Source organism: Gallus gallus, chromosome 6, assembly GCF_016699485.2.
Source record: "Gallus gallus isolate bGalGal1 chromosome 6, bGalGal1.mat.broiler.GRCg7b, whole genome shotgun sequence".
Lineage (NCBI taxonomy): Eukaryota > Metazoa > Chordata > Aves > Galliformes > Phasianidae > Gallus > Gallus gallus.
In genome coordinates, this window is record NC_052537.1 from 2,943,228 (window position 1) to 2,963,498 (window position 20,271).

Sequence of the window (20,271 nt, forward strand, 5' to 3'; positions counted from 1 at the left end):
GAACTACAAAAATCTCTATTTTCATAAATTAAAAATATGCATTACTTACAGTAAGATTCATAAAACTGAGAAATTTTTTGAGCATTTCAGTCATTATTGAGAAATCTCCTTCAGGTAAGTATTCCCTCACAGTAGTCACGTTGATCTAGGAAAAATACAACTATTTTAAATTGGGAAATATTTTTCCAACACTGAGAGCCATGTTATTCTGTATGTGAGAAGCAGCAAGACAAATGTATTTATAGCATAATTAAGATGGCACTTTGCTATCTTCTCTGTGATTGAAGACTCTCAAGGCTCTTTACGTTTACAGGGTTTATTTCTAGGATGCAACGATTCCTGCAATCTTTTCTCAATTAAGGATTATTACCATCAAAGCTCCCCATGGCCTAACAAGGTTACCAAGAACTGAAACAAACAAACAAAAATGACTGGTTTATTCTCCTGACACACAGAAAAGATCCCTTTACAATTAATAAGTTAAATAATTCTCAACACTTAACATCAGTATGACTCTACACACTAAGACTGGATAGAGGTAATCAAGAAGCAAGTAAGATTTACGGAATAGCATGCTGAAGAACATTTCTGCCATCCCATAAATTGAAACTATCTGGAAGGCAGTTCTGAACCCCATTTTCATTTGACCGCGTATCTGACACCACAGTTTGAAGTTTTCAGTCACCAGAGTTCCATACTTAAGGATTAACTTCAACTTTCTACTATGTATTTCCAGTCTGAGACAATCATCTTCAGCTTTTGTGGACCTACACAACTTACACAACTTCATACAACCTCACTGGAAATAAAAATCAGACTAGGATGACAAAACTAACAAGACAACATTAACTTGCTTAGTGAAATTACTGAAAAACAAAGCAAGTTTTTATAGTTAGAAAAGTTGCAGGCAAGCCAATTTGCCTTTCCAAAGTAAGCTCATTTGTGGACTAACAACAAATGAGAGGTACAAAAGATTAAAGACTCAAATCCAGACTCCTTTGATAAACATACCGATGCTCAGAAGATTTGTTTTGTATGGAATACCTCTGGCAACCTTCCACAGAACTATATACATCAATGTAGCTGAATAAAAGTGCTAGCTGAGCCCTAATTTCATGAACCCATTTCAGAGATGCAAATTATTACTTCATTAAAAAATCTACTGGAGTTAAGAGTGAGTTATTGACTTATTCCCTTACTGGACTCTCTTGGCAGAGACAGCCTAGAAGCAATGCTGTGTATGAGGCCACAATGCAGTCTTCCATGTGCTTCCCAGCATGCTGAAGAGCTGTAAAAAGAGACAACTGGGTGTATTGTATCCTCTAAGCAGCTGGTATCTTTTACTGCTTTAAATACAATCTTTCATTATCACTTTCCAGAATTCTATTTTCGCAAACAAAATGACTTTTTGCTCTGAGACTTCAGCAGCAAGAATCAAACTCCTTACTTACTAACTTAGCAACACACATTCTTGGACAGAAAAACAGTGTTCATACCCTTTCCATGTGTTACACTGTACAGTACTTTTATTATTGCAATGTACAAACTGTATGTTCAACACAACAAAATGCAATTATGCTTCCTGTAATGCTATGAGCCAATAAGATTTCCACAAAAAAAGATTTTTGTATTATGGATAACAGATAAAATGCTTGTTAATGGCTCAGCATTTCTTGGGGGGGGGGGGGGGGGGGAGGGCAGGGAGGGGAAACCACAAATAGCACTGAAAAAAGGAGGAAGCGTACGAAGCAAGGCTGGAGAATAAGATACCATTCTACCAGACAAGCCTAGAGAGGATGCCATTTCAGAAGGTTTCTTACACAGAATGTCTCAGAAAAAAACCACCAACCCACAGGGTTGTTTTGTTTTGTTTCTGTTGTTTCAAAGAAGGGCCTGACAGAAGGTACCATGAAGTAACAAGTAGCATTGTTCTTTCTATTTCTCATGCTTCATCTCTGAACTGCTCCCACTCATGCTCTGTAATAGTTTCACAAGAGAACATGCTGAAATCTCAACCCAGTGGACCGCAGATAGGAAGGAGAAGATAAATTAGGAATTTATGCCAAAACAGAGCTCATTACCATTTCTGAGCTCATCAAAACTATATAACATACCTTTATTAAGATCAAGTTCTTCATCATCCTCTTCCTTCTTATCTTTCTCTTCAGTACTATCTGACTTTTCTGTGGAGACCCACTGTATCTCCCCACTTGTTTCTTGCCACTCTCCACTCTTATCATGCTGAGCAGTAGGAGCCTCTTTAATCAGTTTATCCGTCTGGCTCTCAGCCAGCTGTGCCGCTCGCTCACGCTCAAGAAATAGCTGATGGAGAAAATTTCAGAAGAATTTCTATTATAAATTAAACCCTAAATACATTGAATTAACTTGAAAGTTTATTTCCCCCTCAAAATAGACCCCTTTAATACAGTTAGCCTTTAATACTATTCTTCGCAATAGCCTTTTCTTCTTCAAAGGATAATGTGATTTATCACACTAATGCTGTGCTCTGCAGAAAAGACTTCCCACCCTACCCAGCGTTGAACCAATTCCCAGGCTTCTCTTGGCTGCCATAAATGCTTAATCGTTTTCTTTGAGACATGGCTTGAAGACTAAAAATTGCCAGATATGTAAAAAGCAGGAATTTTAAAGTAATTCAAAATGACTCGAGCCATTTTAAGGTGAATGTAACTCAATGTGTTCTCATACTTTGCACTTACATCTTGTGAACTACTTCCCACACCGTATAACCATCAATTCTAAATATGACTTCGCAGAGCTGCATACATCAAGATATTTAATATCTTGATTACTGATCTTTTTTGTCTGCTGCCGGGCAGTTATTTCACATAATTAAATGGAATAACTGCTAAAAGCATCCATAAACTTATCTCCATTTGGCAAAAACGTTGTAAATCAAAATTCTTATTTCCTTTTATTTTAGTTAGCACACTGGAACTTATTCACAATGGTTGATTTATATTTTAACAAGTTAGTCAATGCAACATTTAAGAATGCTGTCTCCCACCCATGTTTGTTACATTCATATTTATTGCTCTTACTGAAAAGTTGATACAGCATGATTTTTAAAATTGGTCTGAAACTCCCTTAAAAGATAGCACTTAGAAAAATCTATAGTAGCAAAGTAGATGACATAAGTAACTTGCAATTTTTACAGCTGTTTAAAAGCACAACAATAAACCCCGTAGGAATGAGAAAGCTTAACAGAGCAGCTTCTAGATGTCTGTAGAAGACACCATCATCTTTTACCAAGAAAGCTGTTTCTGTAAAGGATAGTACTGCAAAATCTAAGTTGTAAGCAGCACCCCTCTTCTCCTCTATGCTGTTTTACATTCTCAGAATGCATAACAGAATAAATTCTGGCAAAATTCTTCACTGCTGAGTTCTTCCTTCTTCCTTGAATTTCTGATAATAAAAAACTGTACTGTTTACAAGAAAAACACATTTTTGGGTCATTTCTTACCTGCACTAAAGCCTGAACAGCATCAATCTGTCCAGTTATCTTTAGGCTGTCATCTCCTTCTCCCGTACAGAATGAGTCAAAAGAACATGACGTTTCCATATTGACAAGACAGTGCCTGTTCCGAGCACTGTATTCTACTAGATTGATCAACAGACCCAGTCCCTGAAAGAATTGTACAGTCACACATGAAAAATAGTCTAGCAAAATATCCATTCAGATAAATGTCTTCTTTAGGCTTCCTCCCTCTGAGTATACATAACTTACAAGCACACCTTTATAAAACAGTTTGACAGAGAGAGGGATCAGGATTTAGAGAAATATGAGGCAAAAATGAGAATCATGCATACAAGTTCCAGATCTTCTAATTCTGAACCATAATCATTCTATACATTCTCAAAGGTGAAACTGTACTTTTTCATTAAGGATTCAGGTGTCCAACCTTCAGCTTCTATTATTAAAAGGTCCTTCACATACACAGTTTCAATGTTATTATTTAGGACACACAGACCTATTTTATGCATACTGAGGTAAATCAGACAAATTTATATCAAAAAGAGTAACAAGCATAGTGTTTCTAAAATTGAAAAGACATTTGAAAATGAGATAAAACACAGACTTACTACCCTACATCTCTCAATTCATCTACTTTTCCTATAAAACACATAGAAAATGGTTACAACTCAAACATCAAATCCCTCAGCAGCTTTTCCCTGGACTTTACTGAAACCTTCTTTAAGAACCTCACTAAGTATACAGTCAATGGAGACTGCACAGACAGCTCCTTAATTTGGAACTGGAGCAGTTAAAGGCACAACCAAGCAGCAAAACATCTTATGCTAATGTAACAAATACAAGAGCTTACCAGCACCCGAATATCAAATCTCTGTTCTTGAGGTAGGAACTTCGGAACATGAAGCACACAATTCATAGCCGTGCCTATCAGACCATCTTGTTCACCTGTTTTTGTACTACCCCATTCTGTAAACAGAAAGAGTTTCAAGGCACAATTTTGAAAATACTGATTTACAGCGTTGTAAGCAGATGGATAAAACCTTCTGGCCCTTTGGATGAGCTGTACCCTCCTGGCCAAAGCCAAGATCTTGTTAACACTTAATACTTGCAATTATTCATCTCATTCTGAAAGATTAAGTCACTTATCACTGTAAAGCAAGCACCTATCATGCATATGTAAGAAAAGGGTTTACATTAATATATTATCTGATGCTGTAACAGAATCTGAACTTATTTGCTTTACCATTATCATTTGTTAGGTTGAGCAAGACACCAATGATGGCCCTCATGCAGTCTTCCACTGCTTTACCCACATGGTTAGTTACATTCTGGTGAGGCAGAGGCTTATTGTCTGGTAAACAGATACTGTCTTCAGCACGATTATATCTCTGGATTAATTCCTCACAGTGCTGCAATGCTCTGCAAAGAGAAGATACAGAACAAGATTACCTGGACAACATACAGAATATTTCATCTTATACTTATTTCAACAGGAAAACTACAAATACAGAACTTATGCAGAAATTTTTTGATTCAAGTGTGCAGGGAGAAACGATTAACTCCACACCTATAACATCTTTTATAAGCCTAAGTGAAATTGTGAAAATAAAAATCATGAAAGCTTTGTTGCTGAAAGCTTCATCAGCCTGAGATTTCAAGAGCAGAAGTACATTTTTCTTTCCAGCTTCATAACATGGTCTTAAAGGAGGCATCTCCTCTCCCTATAAATGGAGCCTCTCACATCCTGGAGACCATTTTGACAGAATTATCTAACTGTTCTCTTGTCCTGTCCTCACAGAGAGCTATCCCTATTCGGTAATAAATAAATGAATAAACAAATAAATTATGTTATTTTCTCGTAGGAGAAACCTTATTCTCATAACAATACTGGAGCAGTCACAAGTTAAAGCAGTTTATTTTATAAAAGCAAAACTAACCAGCACTTTTTCAACCCCGGAACATCTAGTGTTATGGTGCATTCACTTCTACAGACAAAAGTTTAGAAGTCTATGAGTATTTTCAGTTGTCCAAAACTCAAACTTCTTTGGTGTTAAAGCTTGTTCTGTGAGAGACCATGGCTCCGTGGGTATGGTGGCAATGGGTTGGACAGTTGGACTAGATGATCTTAAAGGTAATTTCCAATCTTAACGATTCTGTGAATCTACTGCATTACATTCATTTGATATTGAAGTGACAACACTGATATCAGTTACAAACAACACTAAGATGTCGGAAACATATGTTGGTCAAAACATCTGGCTTGCAGTCATAAAATTCTTTTTCCAGTGAAGCCTGCAGAGTTTTTAGCTCAACTTGCATTCTCGTGAACCACCCAGGCAGTGCAAGAGGGATGCAATCTCTGCCAGTCAACAGACTTCATCCCAACTGACAAGTGGCCTAGGGAGTACAGTTCAGCACAGAATTCTGCTATCCTTAGTTACTCTGTCAACTGCCTATTCTGCTTTGTTTCAGTAAACACTTAAGCATAATAAAATACTATAAATACAAGTAGCTTTCCAATTGCCCTCTTCTGTGTTCATCTTATTTTGGCACTGAAAGAGCTTAATCCAGTTTGCAACAGTAAAACCAACAGTAGAACCAACAGTAATATCACTACCTATTGTTAATACTCAAGAAGTTAGTGACACCTCCATCTAAAATAATTTTAACAACACTTATTTTAACATTACTTAATGAAAAGCAATATATGAGTTAAATATTTTCCCCCTAGAATTTTTCTGTTAATATAACATTCATTCATATCATGTTCAGAGCTGTGATAAAATATTTTTGTTTGTTTGCTTTTTTTTTTTACAACTTACTTAGCTGAGGAGACTATGAGTTGTGAGTCTTTGTATGCTATCAGGTAGCTCTGATTTTCTGGATTATGCACAGTTACCTGAAAATAGGATAAAGTAATATTAAAAATGGCATTCTTCTTTTGCTTGAAAGTAATATTCCCTTCCATCACTACCCGAGTTTATTTAGTTCCACGCTTCATGGTTATTATCCAGCATAAACTTCCACTTCCCAACATGTTCAAAGTTTTCACTGAAAAACATTTACTATCTCAATATCCACGATAGCTCACTACATGACTAGTTATCTTCTGGACGGTTAGCTCATGTTTGAATGCAGTAACCCTTGTAATGCACATCAATTTGTTACTCTTAAGAAAACACAACTATGATGTGGTATTACTAGACACCCTATAAATGCAAACTCGTGCCAAGAAAACAATAACCACTAACAGCAAGTTTTAATTTCTTAAGGAACTTCAGAAAAAGCACCCAGTTACATTCAGCTATTCTTAACAACAGTACATTTGCAATACCCAATATTGTATTTTCATAAAGAATGATGAAGTTTCAACAAGCATTCCAGGAATACTGACAAACATTCCAATGTTACTGTTAGTAGTCTTCTTTTATTAAAACAACAACAACAACCACCAAACAAACAGAGAAGCATTATTGTTACTTGTGTAACTACATATCCAAGGAAGATCATGCTGAAAAGGCCTGATGGAAAAAGTGCTTTTCAGGAACGCAGTGCATTTACTCATACTTACACTTTCTAAGACCCGTAAACACCTTTCTGCACCCCATAACGAAGCAACTAATTTCTCTTCATTTTCATCACTGCTAAGGTGATCCACACATTCTTTAACTAAAGAAAAAAGATAAGATATTCCACTATTGAGATGAGGTCTTCAAAAGCCATGCATAAAAATTACCTAAATATTATTAATTTTAAGGGTGTATCAGCTATTCAGGGAGTCGTTATCAACCTTGTGTTACGCTTTATGAAACTGTAATACTAGGAAACAATCCTGAAGATCTTATCAGCATTTCAAAATGTTATATTTCCAGGTACATTTTATTTTCTAATGACAAAGATGTCGTACAGCAAAGGATTACATTCCTTAACCTTAAATATGTCCACACCTCTTAAAAATGCATTGTTCTGTAGAAGAAGGGAAGAAAAAAATACAACACGAATGCTCTCCCCACACTTCACAAGCGAAGCTGTGTGCAAGCTGAGCACTCATCTCTTCAATCCTTCCTTTGTCCACCCCTCTGCTTACTTAAAACCAAAGTGCTCAGGAATTCATTTTTAAGAAGTCCACTTTCCTATCCTTCAGTGAGAACAACCAAAACTCAAAACCAAACCACATCAAAAAACCACACGTTACCAGGCCTCAAAACAATGCTATAAAACCGTAAAGCAGGTATGATGACACTTAAACTGGAGTTAAGTATGCTGCACACAGGTGATGCACGTAACAATTATTTGTACTCTGCCTAAACTTAATCCATTTTCAGTCTTACCCTGCAGATAACATTATCTACATTCTGTTTAACCTTAAAGCTACTTTCAATCCCGCAAAGAAGAGATTAATGCCATTAATGTTTTCCAATAACATGACATAGAACTGGGTATTTTGAGAATTGACTTAATTCTTAACAATAGAAAACAGATGCTAAAAAAAAGCAAACATCTTGTACTAATTTTACCACACCACCAAAGCCAGATCTCCAGCGTACCTTTATCTACAATATGATCAAGACCACCTAGGAGTCGCAGTTCTTCTTTAAACCAGTCCCCTGCTCGCTTTGAGGTGAGAGACAGCAACGTCTCCATTGCCAAATGCCCGGTCTGAAAGAGTCACATTCCAGAATTAGTGAAATCATCATATGCAGCTGTAGCCAATATAGCGCATCATACAAATACACTTTGTAGAAAAGCCATTTAAGCAAAGTTAGAGGTTCTGAGCAGAAAAACCACCAGAGGGAGCAAGAACAGATAGAAAGGGGGGCCTCTTTTTATTTTTTTAAAAGGACTTGCTACTGACGAAAAAAGATGTCTTTGCATTTCTAGCCAGACAGCAAAAAAACCCCACTGCTTACTTCTGTTATTCCCAGATACAATGCCTTTGCTGCTTGGAGGATTCACTTGTTTCTAATGGAGGCTTTTTGTGTGTGTGTGGTTTTATTTTGGATGTACTGATGACAAACTAAAATGCTCATAAAAGTATCTTACTTTCTTTACTGAATTCTTTTCTCTAGAAGGAACACAGAAGTAAATTCAACAACACTGAAGATAACTCTGTTTCCTGCAGACTGCAGTTGAACAGATTAAGGTTATTACCTTCATTAATACCCTGCAAAGTTTTTTAACCAACCTCCCTCCATTTATAAAGACATTACTGATTAGGTTGATTTTCTAAAGGCCTCTATAAAAGGCAAATGGTAATAATAAAAAATATTATACACATATTAGACATATACATATGTATGGATAAGATTGACACCTACAAAGAACTGTATCAACTTTTGTAATCTCCAAAAAAAACAGACAGGTAAATCTGGGCTACCGTACACCTAATCATTTCACGTGCCACAAATTCAACCATGAGCAGCTAGAGAAAAAGCTGTAAGGCTTCCTTCAAGTGAACTGAATTTAACTACTTCCAACTTATCTTCCTGCCCTGTCTGATTTGTAATGCTTCTGAGGAGGGCTGTGCTCACTCTGAGCTGTGAAGCATGCTCCAGGAGGACACTAGTGCAGACCTCAGCACTTCCTGGGAATACCAGGACTCACAGGGCTTGAATCAACTTCTTATCTTTGAAAGCCAAGTTATTATTTGCATGATTCTTCTCACCAACACTGATAGCTTCAGTTGCTTTCCTTGCTTTCAGAACAGTGATTTCCAAGGAGAAGCTGAAGATCAATACTGATAAAGAAGAGCTACCCACTCAAGTTCTCAGCTATCTCATTATTATTTTCTTTTTAGAAGCAACCTCTGCAGCACACGGTCACTGATGACCATGCAGTTATTGAGTGCATTGCAGCAATGTAAATGGAAGCATCCTGGGGCCATGAAGGTGTTGTAGGAGGAGACCACATGCAGCAGCAAATCTACCAAAGGTCATTTCTCACTGAGTCAGCACTTCTTATTTCTCCATCAGAGGAAACAACAAAAACAACAACAACTAGCCATTACTCCTGCAGCTGTTTCATCACTCAGACAACAGCGAACTGCCTTTAATTGCCAACAAGCCATAAGGACAAAGATGATTTTCATGTGTGTTTTAATGATTCAAATCTAACTCTTCCTTTTGACCAGTCATTTATTCTATTCAGTTTTATGTATGTTCCCTCACAGTAACACGTCACCAGTTGAAAAGAGAATTCTCTCTGGATGATTTAATTACAGATAAGATCTACCTGCAAGCATCAGATACGCTGGGCTACACTGACTAAAAGCACACTGCCCTTCTCTAACAGGAAGGCTAAGTTCTGTAGGTCTGATCTCCTCCTACACCAGAAAAAAACCAGAATAAATTCAATTCACAGAGAATTCCTGTTCAGTTTCTGGCTTTCCATTTTTCAATGTTGAGTGCGGTCTGGAAAGCTGAGTCCTCTGCATACATTTATGAATACTCAGAAATTAGCCCAACCTCATTTCCAGTTGGAGTCACACAAACATTTTCTGCACAAAGATATGGGTGGGGCTATATTGGTCACCTTCATTTGATCCAAATCAGATTCAAAAATCTGATGTGCAGTTGGTAAAGCACAAACTGGAGCTATCAAAACATCTGTTGCAATCCTTCTGTTTTTCAGTGGTTATGTCCAAGTTAGAAAAAACACAGATCTTTTCTGTAACTCAAGAAGATCTGCATTTTTTTGTTAGCATTTTCTGCCTGTCTGTCATCTGGTACAAAATGGAGATTACTTATTATATCTCATGACAGAGATTCATTTGAAAATAATTTAATGAATTTCATGTGTAGAGGATATTGTCTCAACTTACCACTGCTACCATCACAAATTGGCAGAGAATCTATTCACATCATTTGGCTTGCAAATATTCTCTCAACACTGTACAGTCTACTTCTAGATGGTGCAGCAGGGAGGAAACCAGTTTCCATCTGTGAGGTACTACAGTATTTAACACATTTACAACAACAGCTCAATATGATTTTAAAAAATAAAGATGTCTCAGGAAAAAAAAAAACCTGATTTTTTAATAGTATTTTTCTTTATTCATGGACAATTTTCTTGCAGGACAAAGTTCCTCTTAATATTAAAATCTCCCTTTTAAAACTCAGGCCAGCTCAGATTACGAATATGAGAAAAGTTTAATAGAAGACAGTGGCCTGTAAGGCTACATGCTTTAGCAATCATGAACCTGTAAGCAGCTGTTCTATGCTTGATAAATGGAGCTGTCTTACATTTTATAATGCAAGAGATCTAGTAGATCGTGCACTATGTGAGTCTTCTCCAGGGTAAGACATCGTTTATACCAATTCACTGCTAATCATCACCTTGAAAGCACAGTTTGTTCTGCATCGATATCTTAGGATTGTATCATATGAATTACCAGAGCAAGCTGAAAGCAGAGAAAATCAACTCAATCTTATTCTGCCTTTGCTAATTTTGAAGGCCAGAAAAATCACTGAGTTCCTTGCCTATACATTTTGTGAGTTTGTAGGAAATAAGCCTAAAAATTGAATACTGGAACAATTATCATTTGTCAACACAGAACACTTACCAAGGTTAAAAATTATATCGAGATTATCCCTCCTCCCTTATATCTCAACTCCTCCTAACGCTACATAATACTGACTTTTGATATCAATTCAGCTATCTGTTCCACAGCTAGAATTTGGAGTGGGAGATGGTGTGCTAAAAGGACAAAGAAATTCCTACAACTTAAAGGACAGAAGTCAGTCACTAGAATTACAAAAGAAAATGCCAGTTCATCAATGCAGAGTATCTTTTAAACTACCATAAAACAGAATACAATCTGCAGGTTACCAACAAGAGTTGAAATGTTTGGTACAGAGATGAAGCTCTGAAAAGCTCACTTCATAATTAGTAGATTAGAAACTTCTCATCAATGCGTGTGTTAGATTAGAAATAATAAAAACCCAGTAAGAACCTCTGAAACAGTAAAGAACTTATAAGAAGATATTAAGATCATACTAACATCCGTTATACTGAAATAGGCTGAAAACAAGAAAACATTAGTAATTTGTGCCTTCTTTGACCACACATCCAGTCAATTTGTTACCCATTCTTTAAAGATGCTCTTTCAAAAAGACTTGGAACTTACATTTTATTTTACAAACTAGCTTGACACTAGCATCAAACACGGTCAAATTTATTTTTAGACAAAAATGTGCTCACTCTGCAGAAGCTGAAGATACATAACGCACTAGTAGGCTTGAGAAAGGAAGCATAAAATAAACAGCCCTCATCCAAACTTAAGATTATCGATACATCTGCCCCTGCACTTCCAGCACAGAGAAACTGGTTTCTGAAAGACAGCTTTGTTTAGTCACTTTTAAATGCAGGTACTTGCGCCACTTTTTCAGTTTAGCACACAATCCTCTCACTCTCACATTACAACCCTACTGTTTGTAGATGTACAAAGATGAACATTTAAGCAAAGCAAGTCAAATAAACTAAATGTAATCCTCAAACATAATTATTTCAAATCCCATTGGTTTTTAATAGCTACCTGTAACGAACTACACTCCTACCAATAGCACACAGTGAATCAGACAGCTGAAGAACACAACTTTGTCCTTCTAAAAACCTTTTATAAAGGAAATTTTAAACTCAGAAGATACTTGCGGTGCAACCACATACACAGAGAAATTCGATAGCGTCATGACTTGTGAGTTATGAGATAGGAAATGAAGGCTGGTGCTTATCTATTCCATTTTATTAAGCATTTCACTATTGTCAAGGTTTCCAAACAAAGGCATGATACCCACCGTGATGTTTTCGAGATCAAGATGTTTATTGTGAACAGTTTCACACAGTCTCCGAATCTTTTCCTTAATTTTATTCATGTCTTTCTCATTCAGCAGCTTGGCAGAGGAAGCATCTTGTTCCAATTCCAACAGCCGTATCATCAGATCTAAACTAGCTCTGTCTAGATCCATGTTCAAACGATCCCTACTCAAGATGTACATTAGAGCTGCTGTACAAAGGGACAAATTCTTGGGACGGGAAAGAAAAAAAAGAAAATCATTTTTAATAATCACATTAATCAAGTTATACAATTTGTAATGAGATGAAATCTTACATAGGTCACTCTGACCTATTTATTTTCCATAGAAAGTACAACAGGTACAAAGAACACACCAACACTACTTTTAGAGAGGGCAACACAGTCACCAGCAGCAGGTATGAATTTTCACCAGCAATGAACAAGAGCTGCATGCTGTGCTCGGAAAAATCTGTACCAGTGGAGGTGACCCACTGCTGCTACTGCTGAAACGCCCCACCCACTGCCTCACTTGTAGAGACTTACTGGTTTCCATAAACATTCAGGAAGTGTTGATGAATGTCAATGGGTGCCACTGTTTCCGTATGGAGGAATGCAGTGACACACCTTTGCATCATGCACACTTCCGTGTCAGACACCATTCCATCAGACCGCCCCTCTGCGGCCATCTATCACACAGCAACAACATATAACAGAATGCTGGTGGAAAGGTTCCACCTCTACTGCCATACCATCAGCATTCACCTATCTACACAACAGAGAACACCTGACATGTCGCCGTCTCCACTAGCACTTGCATGAGTATTCATGCTGGTATATAACTTGATTCATTGTAGTTAGTTTCTAACCCACAGGAATGAGACAAATAATTCAATATATTCATAAAGCTCAGGTTGAGAAACAGGTTTTTCTGCTTTTGAGAGATTCAATGCTGCAACTGAATAATGATAACTCCAGTAACAGAGAATGACGGAAGAGACAGATGGCAGAGGAACAAAGTAAAAAGACCACGGTATGTGCCAGTGTTGGTGAAAATTCAAGTTGGGTAGGTTCAGCTAGTGACAGAAAGCATCAGAAAGATCATAAGGATGGGAAAGGAAGACAAAAAAGCACCTGGTGACATACACTGCAGTTCTGCCAAGCAGGTCTATCAGTCAATAGCTTACCCAAATTTTTCCTGCACAAACGCATTTCATTACCATGGGAATTCTGCTTTTTAGAAGCAGAGAGAGTACAAACCAAATGAGTCCTTCCTCCCACATCACTTTTGCAACTAGAAAATGTTATTAGCTCAACGATCCCTATTTACAAAAAATTAACAGAAACGGCCTATAGGGACCTCTTGTTGGCTAAAGAATACCTAAACCTTCTTCAAGGAGTTGTAACTCATCCTCATGAGGATCCAGAAAAGCAAAGGCAGAAGGGGGCTGTCAGGAAAAGACAAATGACAGGAAGAGCAAAGAGATTAGACCAAAGCTATCTGTCTGGCAAGTACAGCGCTGGTGCCAAGAGAGCCATCTATCCAGATGAGCTCCAAGCAACAATAAAGAGTAAAAATGTACATGGAGAATTGAGCTGTGCTGGGCACAGTACTTCCACAAACCTTTTTAGGCATCTGAGGGGGTAGGGGTCTATCAGTTTTCTTTGGAGTAACTGACTGAACTCAATTCAGAAAGAAGAGTCAATATGCTGCACGTAGGTATTTCAATTTTTTTTTGCATGAATGGTAAATTTAAAATGCAGAAAAGTTAAATTCACATCATGCAACTGAAGTCTGGGAAGTACACGTTGTATGGCTCAACAGGAAAGAGCTGAATTTCTGGATCATAACAGATTAACATTTCATTAACAGTTCAGCCAACCATCAAAGCAATCATTATCTGCTTCTATTTTAGAAGCAAGCAATAGTCATACCTGGACATACCAGGCAGTACCAGCATTTCCAAAGCAGGATTAGGCAGCTGACAGTCTATCAAAAAGTATGCTAAAATGACTTCTTGGCTGAGACAGGGAAACCCCTGAGGGCAGAGGTGAAGAAAATGCCTCTGGAGTACTGAAGGAAGTAAGAGTTTTTAAACCCACATCTTCTTTCACAGTACAACCTCAAGGCACAGGGCTGTTTTTAAGAAATGAAGCTTAGCTGTGAATATCCCCATTCCAGCTTTGTCAGCTGGACCATGTGAAGTAGGAAGCAGTATATACAGATTGCCTAGATAGATATTACCTTAACTTCTATTTATTTTCTCCAATAAACTTGCAATTTTATCATTTGAATTACAGAAATTCTCTTTGGTTTAAACAGTAAGAAATTTCAGGTGAGAGATGACTGCACTTTTTGTTCCTTTAGAACGGCAATTCTTAGAACAGACAGAACCACCTTCTGGTGAACAGCACTACCCAGCCACTCAAATCCCCCAAAGGACGTTTAGTTTCTGACAAGTGAACTCTATGCAGTACTTGAGAGAAACTGCACAATTTACGATATGGACTACTAATGTTGAGGCATCTCAAAAAGCCAGAGACTGCTCATGGATCACTACTTAGAACGCTCTGCTTTACAGATACTTACAAGCCTCATAAGGGCAATCAGACTAATTCTGTAAGACTGTACCAAACTCTCGTTTCTCTCAGGCTTTTTTCTTTGCAATCCAGCTGACTTTCTATTACACAGCGAGTAATGACTCTTCCTCCGTGCAAGCACCTGTCATCACTTCCCTTCAGGCTTTCCAACCCAGGTTTTAACGTGCTCAGATTAAAAAGGAATCAAAGTGGGGGCTAGGATATTATATGGAAAGTTTCAGGCTACGGGAGGACTGCCACAGATTGCACAACAGAGCGGAGTAGGGATGTGTAACCAGAACTAGATTCCTGCAACAAGGAAAACCTAAGGACAGCCGGGCCAACAGGCTCCCAGATGCTCAACTGCAAGAGGAAAACGATCACGTTGCAAAATAAGTAAGGACTTCAGATAGTCATGGTGCTTATACTGCAGAACAAATCTGCTTCAGCTACATGCTGTGCTACTGATACAGTTTACTAAAAGTCAGTTTTCTTACAGACAGGTTGGTTTAATCTTAAATAACAGTAACTCTTGTATTCAAAAAATGTTTGCTCTGATGACTAAGCATTCAAGACAGTTAATTACACAGGCTTCAGACAACCTCATGCACTACCATACAGAGAATTCTAACTTGAGAATGGGGGAGGAAAAACACCTGTACAAGTCTTTTTTGATCCTAAAATAAATAAATAATCAAAACCACTACAAAAAATCAAACCAAAACCAAACCAAAACAAAAAAACCCTCTTATGTATTGCAACAGCAAACCTGTGCTCCGTTTCATTCATTTTTGTTTTTTTCCTGTCTTATTCCTGACAACACTTACAACACATCCTGCTTCCAAATGAAGGTTGTGGAGGGGAGAAAAGAGTAAAACAAGTATTTGCTCTACACGGAATTTAAGGCATACTTACTACATACTATCCATTCTTCTGCAGTATTCAGGAGAACAACCCAGCTGAATGTTTACTCTAGGAACTGCAGGCCAACTACACCCACTCTCATCCTTGTCTTCCCTTGCTCATTCTATTTATACCCCAATCTGCAGGAACAGATGCTTATTTTCTGGGGTTCAGTGCTACATTCAATGCACCCCTTTATTTGTATTCACATGCTCAAGACATTACAAAATCACACTGCTGTGCTTAACCACTGACAACTGCAATGAAAATATAGACTTTACTTGAAAAATGAACAATACTCCATAGTCTTTAAAACACAGTTAAACAGGCAAAGTCAACCCTAAAACAAAATAAAATCAAACTGCAGCTTAGAAGAGATCTGTAAGCAAACTACATCCAACAAGTATTCATCATGTAAGTATTCTGAGGGCTCAGCTCAAGAAGATAACAAGCTATGTTGCTTTCTTTACTGACTGAAAAATTGCTCTGCATCTACTACTTTATATTCTTACGGAAATCAGCAAGTCATCTGCTTTCTCAGTCTATTCCATTGCACAGTACAAGCTAATGCAGGGTACACCCAAACTGTATCATTATAACAGTACTCTCTCACATCCAAAATACTATACCAAATACTATATCAACACATGAATTCTACTCTTTTCCCTGCAGTCCCCATTCATGTTAAATCCACGTGAGCAACCTAAGTTCAGTGTAACACGATTTGTTATTGAGGTTCCTCGCACTATGATTTAGTGGAGAAATTTCTTCTGATTTTAAACAAGTTACAATTTTAGTGAAACAATGAGTGAATGAACAGGTAGTTTAAGAAGACAGCCAGGTTATACAAAAAAAGCCAGTGTTGAAACATACACTGACAGCGGTCAGAGCATATATTTTAGAATTTATTAGTTTGATAAATCAGTGATTTTGTATTAGTGTATAATGTATACCAAGAAATGACCTTAAAATGTTAAATACATTATCATGTTAACTTCCATTTTCCCCCCCAGACAGAAGGGAGCATCAGAAGATACGCTGAAAAGAGTGAATAGGAATCAATGCTTTTTGCTACTGCAGACTAATAATAGCATGCAATTTCCTTTTGAACTGCATGTGCTAGTTCTTTTGAAAATGAAGGAATAATGGGGACTATTAAGTGACAGCCTAAAATACACTGAGCAAGCTTGTACATTTTCCAAGTAACCGTAGCTGTCCTCTGCAGATCTCCTGCAACTCAGTGGTGGTATCCATCTTAAACATCGTGGCTGTATTTATTGCTAGAATCACTCAGCAGTGTTTCAACAACTCATAGAACAATGAATATGTTGAATCTGGTTTGTGTGTCTTACAGTTAGCCATTACTAATTTGCCAGGAAGAGGGAAAATAAACTATTATTCTAAAATTAGCTACTTAGAGCTCTACAGCTCCTCTCCTCACCTCACACTCCTTCCGCCCTCCCTCCCCACTGTAAGATGTCAAATAAAATCTCTTACATGTTTATTCCTACAAAGTTTTCTACTGCAACATATGTCATTCCATGATAGCTATTAGAAAACCAATAAAGCAGACTGGGTATACATATATGTACTACCTGCTTCTAGCAACTTCTTCCACATTCTGCTTTCATAGCAATACTTGGTGGGAAACTCCAAAGCTGTCAATCACTGGCATAAAAGTACTGCTATCCACAACTTACAGCTGAATTGGAGCTTACGAAACTGGTAAGGAAAAGCCAAACTGCTTCAGTTTTCAACTCCCAGGTCACTTTTCCTGTTTTATCACAGAATGCTGCACATAATCAAGACATCCCGTGAATGTAACTACAGCACTGCTGACTGCGACAAGCACATGTGCCAAATTCCCCACCACAGCCACAGCAGGGGAAGCGGCTCCTACAAGCTAGAGGTCTAGCACTTAGAGACATCTTTAAATAAAAACAAAGGATTATTTAATTTTTTTAAGTCATTTATTTGAATGAAATAAACAGTTTTCCTTCCAATCTGTTTTGAAGAAAAAAACGATGATAAAATAAGTTTTTAAAAGGTGGGTTTTTCTGTTTTGGGATACACTCTAGACACGATTCTTGACTGTGAGTAAGTTGTACACAAAATGTATAAGAAATACACAGCTACAGCCAAACTGTAATAACATGCACAATGGATACATACCTGATGGTGCTGGGAATCATCCAGTGTTTTGAAAACCATGGCTACCATCCCATGTGCTCTCAGATGCATTCGGAAGCTGGGCATGGCGCACTTGGTCGCCAAGCTGATTACACTAGAGAAAATTAATTCTGGATTAGATTAAAATCACCACATTTACAAGAACTGTGGTGAGACAGGTCTAAGAAACACAACTCAAGAAGCTATGTTATAAATCCTATAATTTGTATAAGTCAACTTCAGAATTGGAGAGCAGAGCAGCATTTACTCAGCAGTTGTTAACCAGCACCAAACTCGGTCAGCTAGAAACCAATTTGAAAGCGTATCCTGAACTTGCTTCTTTCAAACAAAATTTGAAATAATTAAATTGAAAATAAAGTGTTCAGAGATTAAGCATGAAACTGAGTCGGAGGTGCAGGAGAGCTCACTGTGGGTCAAGGAATAATCCAGAATTATAACCATGAGCTTCCACCACTATCTAATAGCTGTCTGTTTAATTGACTGATTAGTCCTGCCCGTGTCCAATGCTACTTCTGCAAACGTTAAAAAACAAACAAACAACCAAATGCAATCATTTAATGTTTATTGCTACATTCAGAGTTGATGGAAACAATACGGAGTTAATGTATTAGTCTAATCAAGAAGCATAACAGTTCTGTTGTACAGGACAGAAGTTTCTCCCATATTTTTGTTAGAAAGTTGCTTTGTCATTCCCAGCACAGCCCATAGAGACTATTTAAAAATACACTGCTTTTCAGTGTGGAGTAATGTGGGGGCAGTACTGCAATCAACTCTTCTATGACTAGTAAGGAAACAATGTAAGATTCATACGGTAAGGTGTTTTAAGAACAAGTAGCCTTTCTCCCATCACAATGGCATCAATTAGAGCTACACGCTGTTTTCCTTTGGAAAAATGATATTCCTTTAATGTATTAACTGAAAGGAAAACACTTGTGATATTTGTCTAAGTTGCGCTCCTTGATAAAAATGTGAAAGTCAGAAGTCAGCTGAAAGCCTTAGGATGCTTGCAATACAAGCAGGTGCACTCGATGTGAAAGACAGTCCTGGACTACCACTGAGGTGCTAATTTATTTTCACAATAATGTACACAGAAACAGGAAAGCAGATTACTTGAGCTTATGCTAAATCAACAATATTCATTACTGTTTTCAGGGAGCAGGAAGAATAAATTCTTTTTGCAATAGCTCTCCTGCAAGCGTAAAGCTCTTTCTCATCCACAGACGAGTCTCCAGGCAGTGTCTCCAGCACTTGTGCCTGTGGAATCTTGTTCTTCCTTTCTCTAGCATTTCAGTTGTGGTAGACAGGAAGTTTTACAAGTATGAAGGTAAGACAAACTATTATGTGGCTACAGAACATCATTCCAACTAATTTTATGTTCAGACAGTAGACACCAGTATTATTGTTGTGAATGAACTTTGTCAAAGCACGACTGTAACTTTTTTGATACTAACTTAGCACTAACATGCAAACTGAATGTTAAAAGCATCATCAGTACTCAAAGACGACTTAGGAAAGCTCCCAACAAGTACTTTGGCCACAACACTTCCAGTGGAAATTTAGTGCTATCACCACATCACGTTAGCTTTACACTGTAGCCAGCACAACTTAACTGTCTTACGGATTTCATTTTAGAATCAACTTTTTGCTTTAAAAAATAAGAAAAACCCAGTAGGCATCTCATTTAAAATCACAGTGAAGAAAGATTGCTTTGATTTACAGTAAGGCAACCAAGTTCTGAAGATGCACCTTACTGTGCAATTTCTTACTTCATCTTCTCTCCTCTGTACTGCTGCTGATTACTCACAACGTAACTTTAAGACTATTCTCAAATGTTATTCTTTACAAAAGAAGCACTGAGTAACTACCAAATAACATTTTAAAGTTTGGCCACTCCTTTCATAGGTATTTATTTAATTCAATTGCTCTTTTAAATACCAGCTTGATGTTTGATATTAAGGTATCTTACCTAAGGCAACGTGTGTTTAGGGGCTGATTGCTCTTCAATCCACTTAGCAAGTACTCAATATCATCTGTGAACTCTTGATTTTCACCAAATTCCACTACATCATTGAAGTGCTTTACATGCTGAACAACAGTGTATAACTGGAAGAGACAAATATTTTGACCTAGGTAAGTTGCTCTTGGGATTTATTATAACCTTAGCAAGTACAGTTTAAAATCTATTCAGTTTTGAGTGCAAGGAAACATTAAGTAGTCAACAAAGGCCATTCAACTATGTAAATAAAAAACATTATCTTTAAGAGGAAAGCCAAATTCCTTTTTGATACTGTTCCTTCAGTACTTAGAATTAGCAATA

At 37.4% G+C, this 20,271-nt stretch overlaps 1 protein-coding gene across 16 annotated transcripts in view; it reads right to left on the reverse strand.

Moving 5' to 3' along the window:
* The window catches only part of WAPL (WAPL cohesin release factor), a 133,258-nt gene that overhangs the window by 2,789 nt on the left and 110,198 nt on the right, over positions 1-20,271 (reverse strand). For 15 of the 16 annotated variants that reach the window (XM_046942783.1, XM_046942784.1, XM_046942787.1 and 12 more), the window contains 12 exons: positions 19,921-20,057; positions 17,937-18,048; positions 12,286-12,513; positions 8,041-8,152; positions 7,065-7,162; positions 6,316-6,392; positions 4,737-4,912; positions 4,344-4,459; positions 3,482-3,643; positions 2,115-2,322; positions 1,200-1,288; positions 50-145 (listed from right to left, as the gene is read on the reverse strand). In XM_046942783.1, the coding sequence (XP_046798739.1) occupies positions 50-145; positions 1,200-1,288; positions 2,115-2,322; positions 3,482-3,643; positions 4,344-4,459; positions 4,737-4,912; positions 6,316-6,392; positions 7,065-7,162; positions 8,041-8,152; positions 12,286-12,513; positions 17,937-18,048; positions 19,921-20,057 (1,611 nt within the window). Of the gene's footprint in view, positions 1-49; positions 146-1,199; positions 1,289-2,114; positions 2,323-3,481; positions 3,644-3,721; positions 3,867-4,309; positions 4,460-4,736; positions 4,913-6,315; positions 6,393-7,064; positions 7,163-8,040; positions 8,153-12,285; positions 12,514-17,936; positions 18,049-19,920; positions 20,058-20,271 lie in introns of those variants that run through there. The other variant, XM_040702316.2, reaches the window with a different exon arrangement.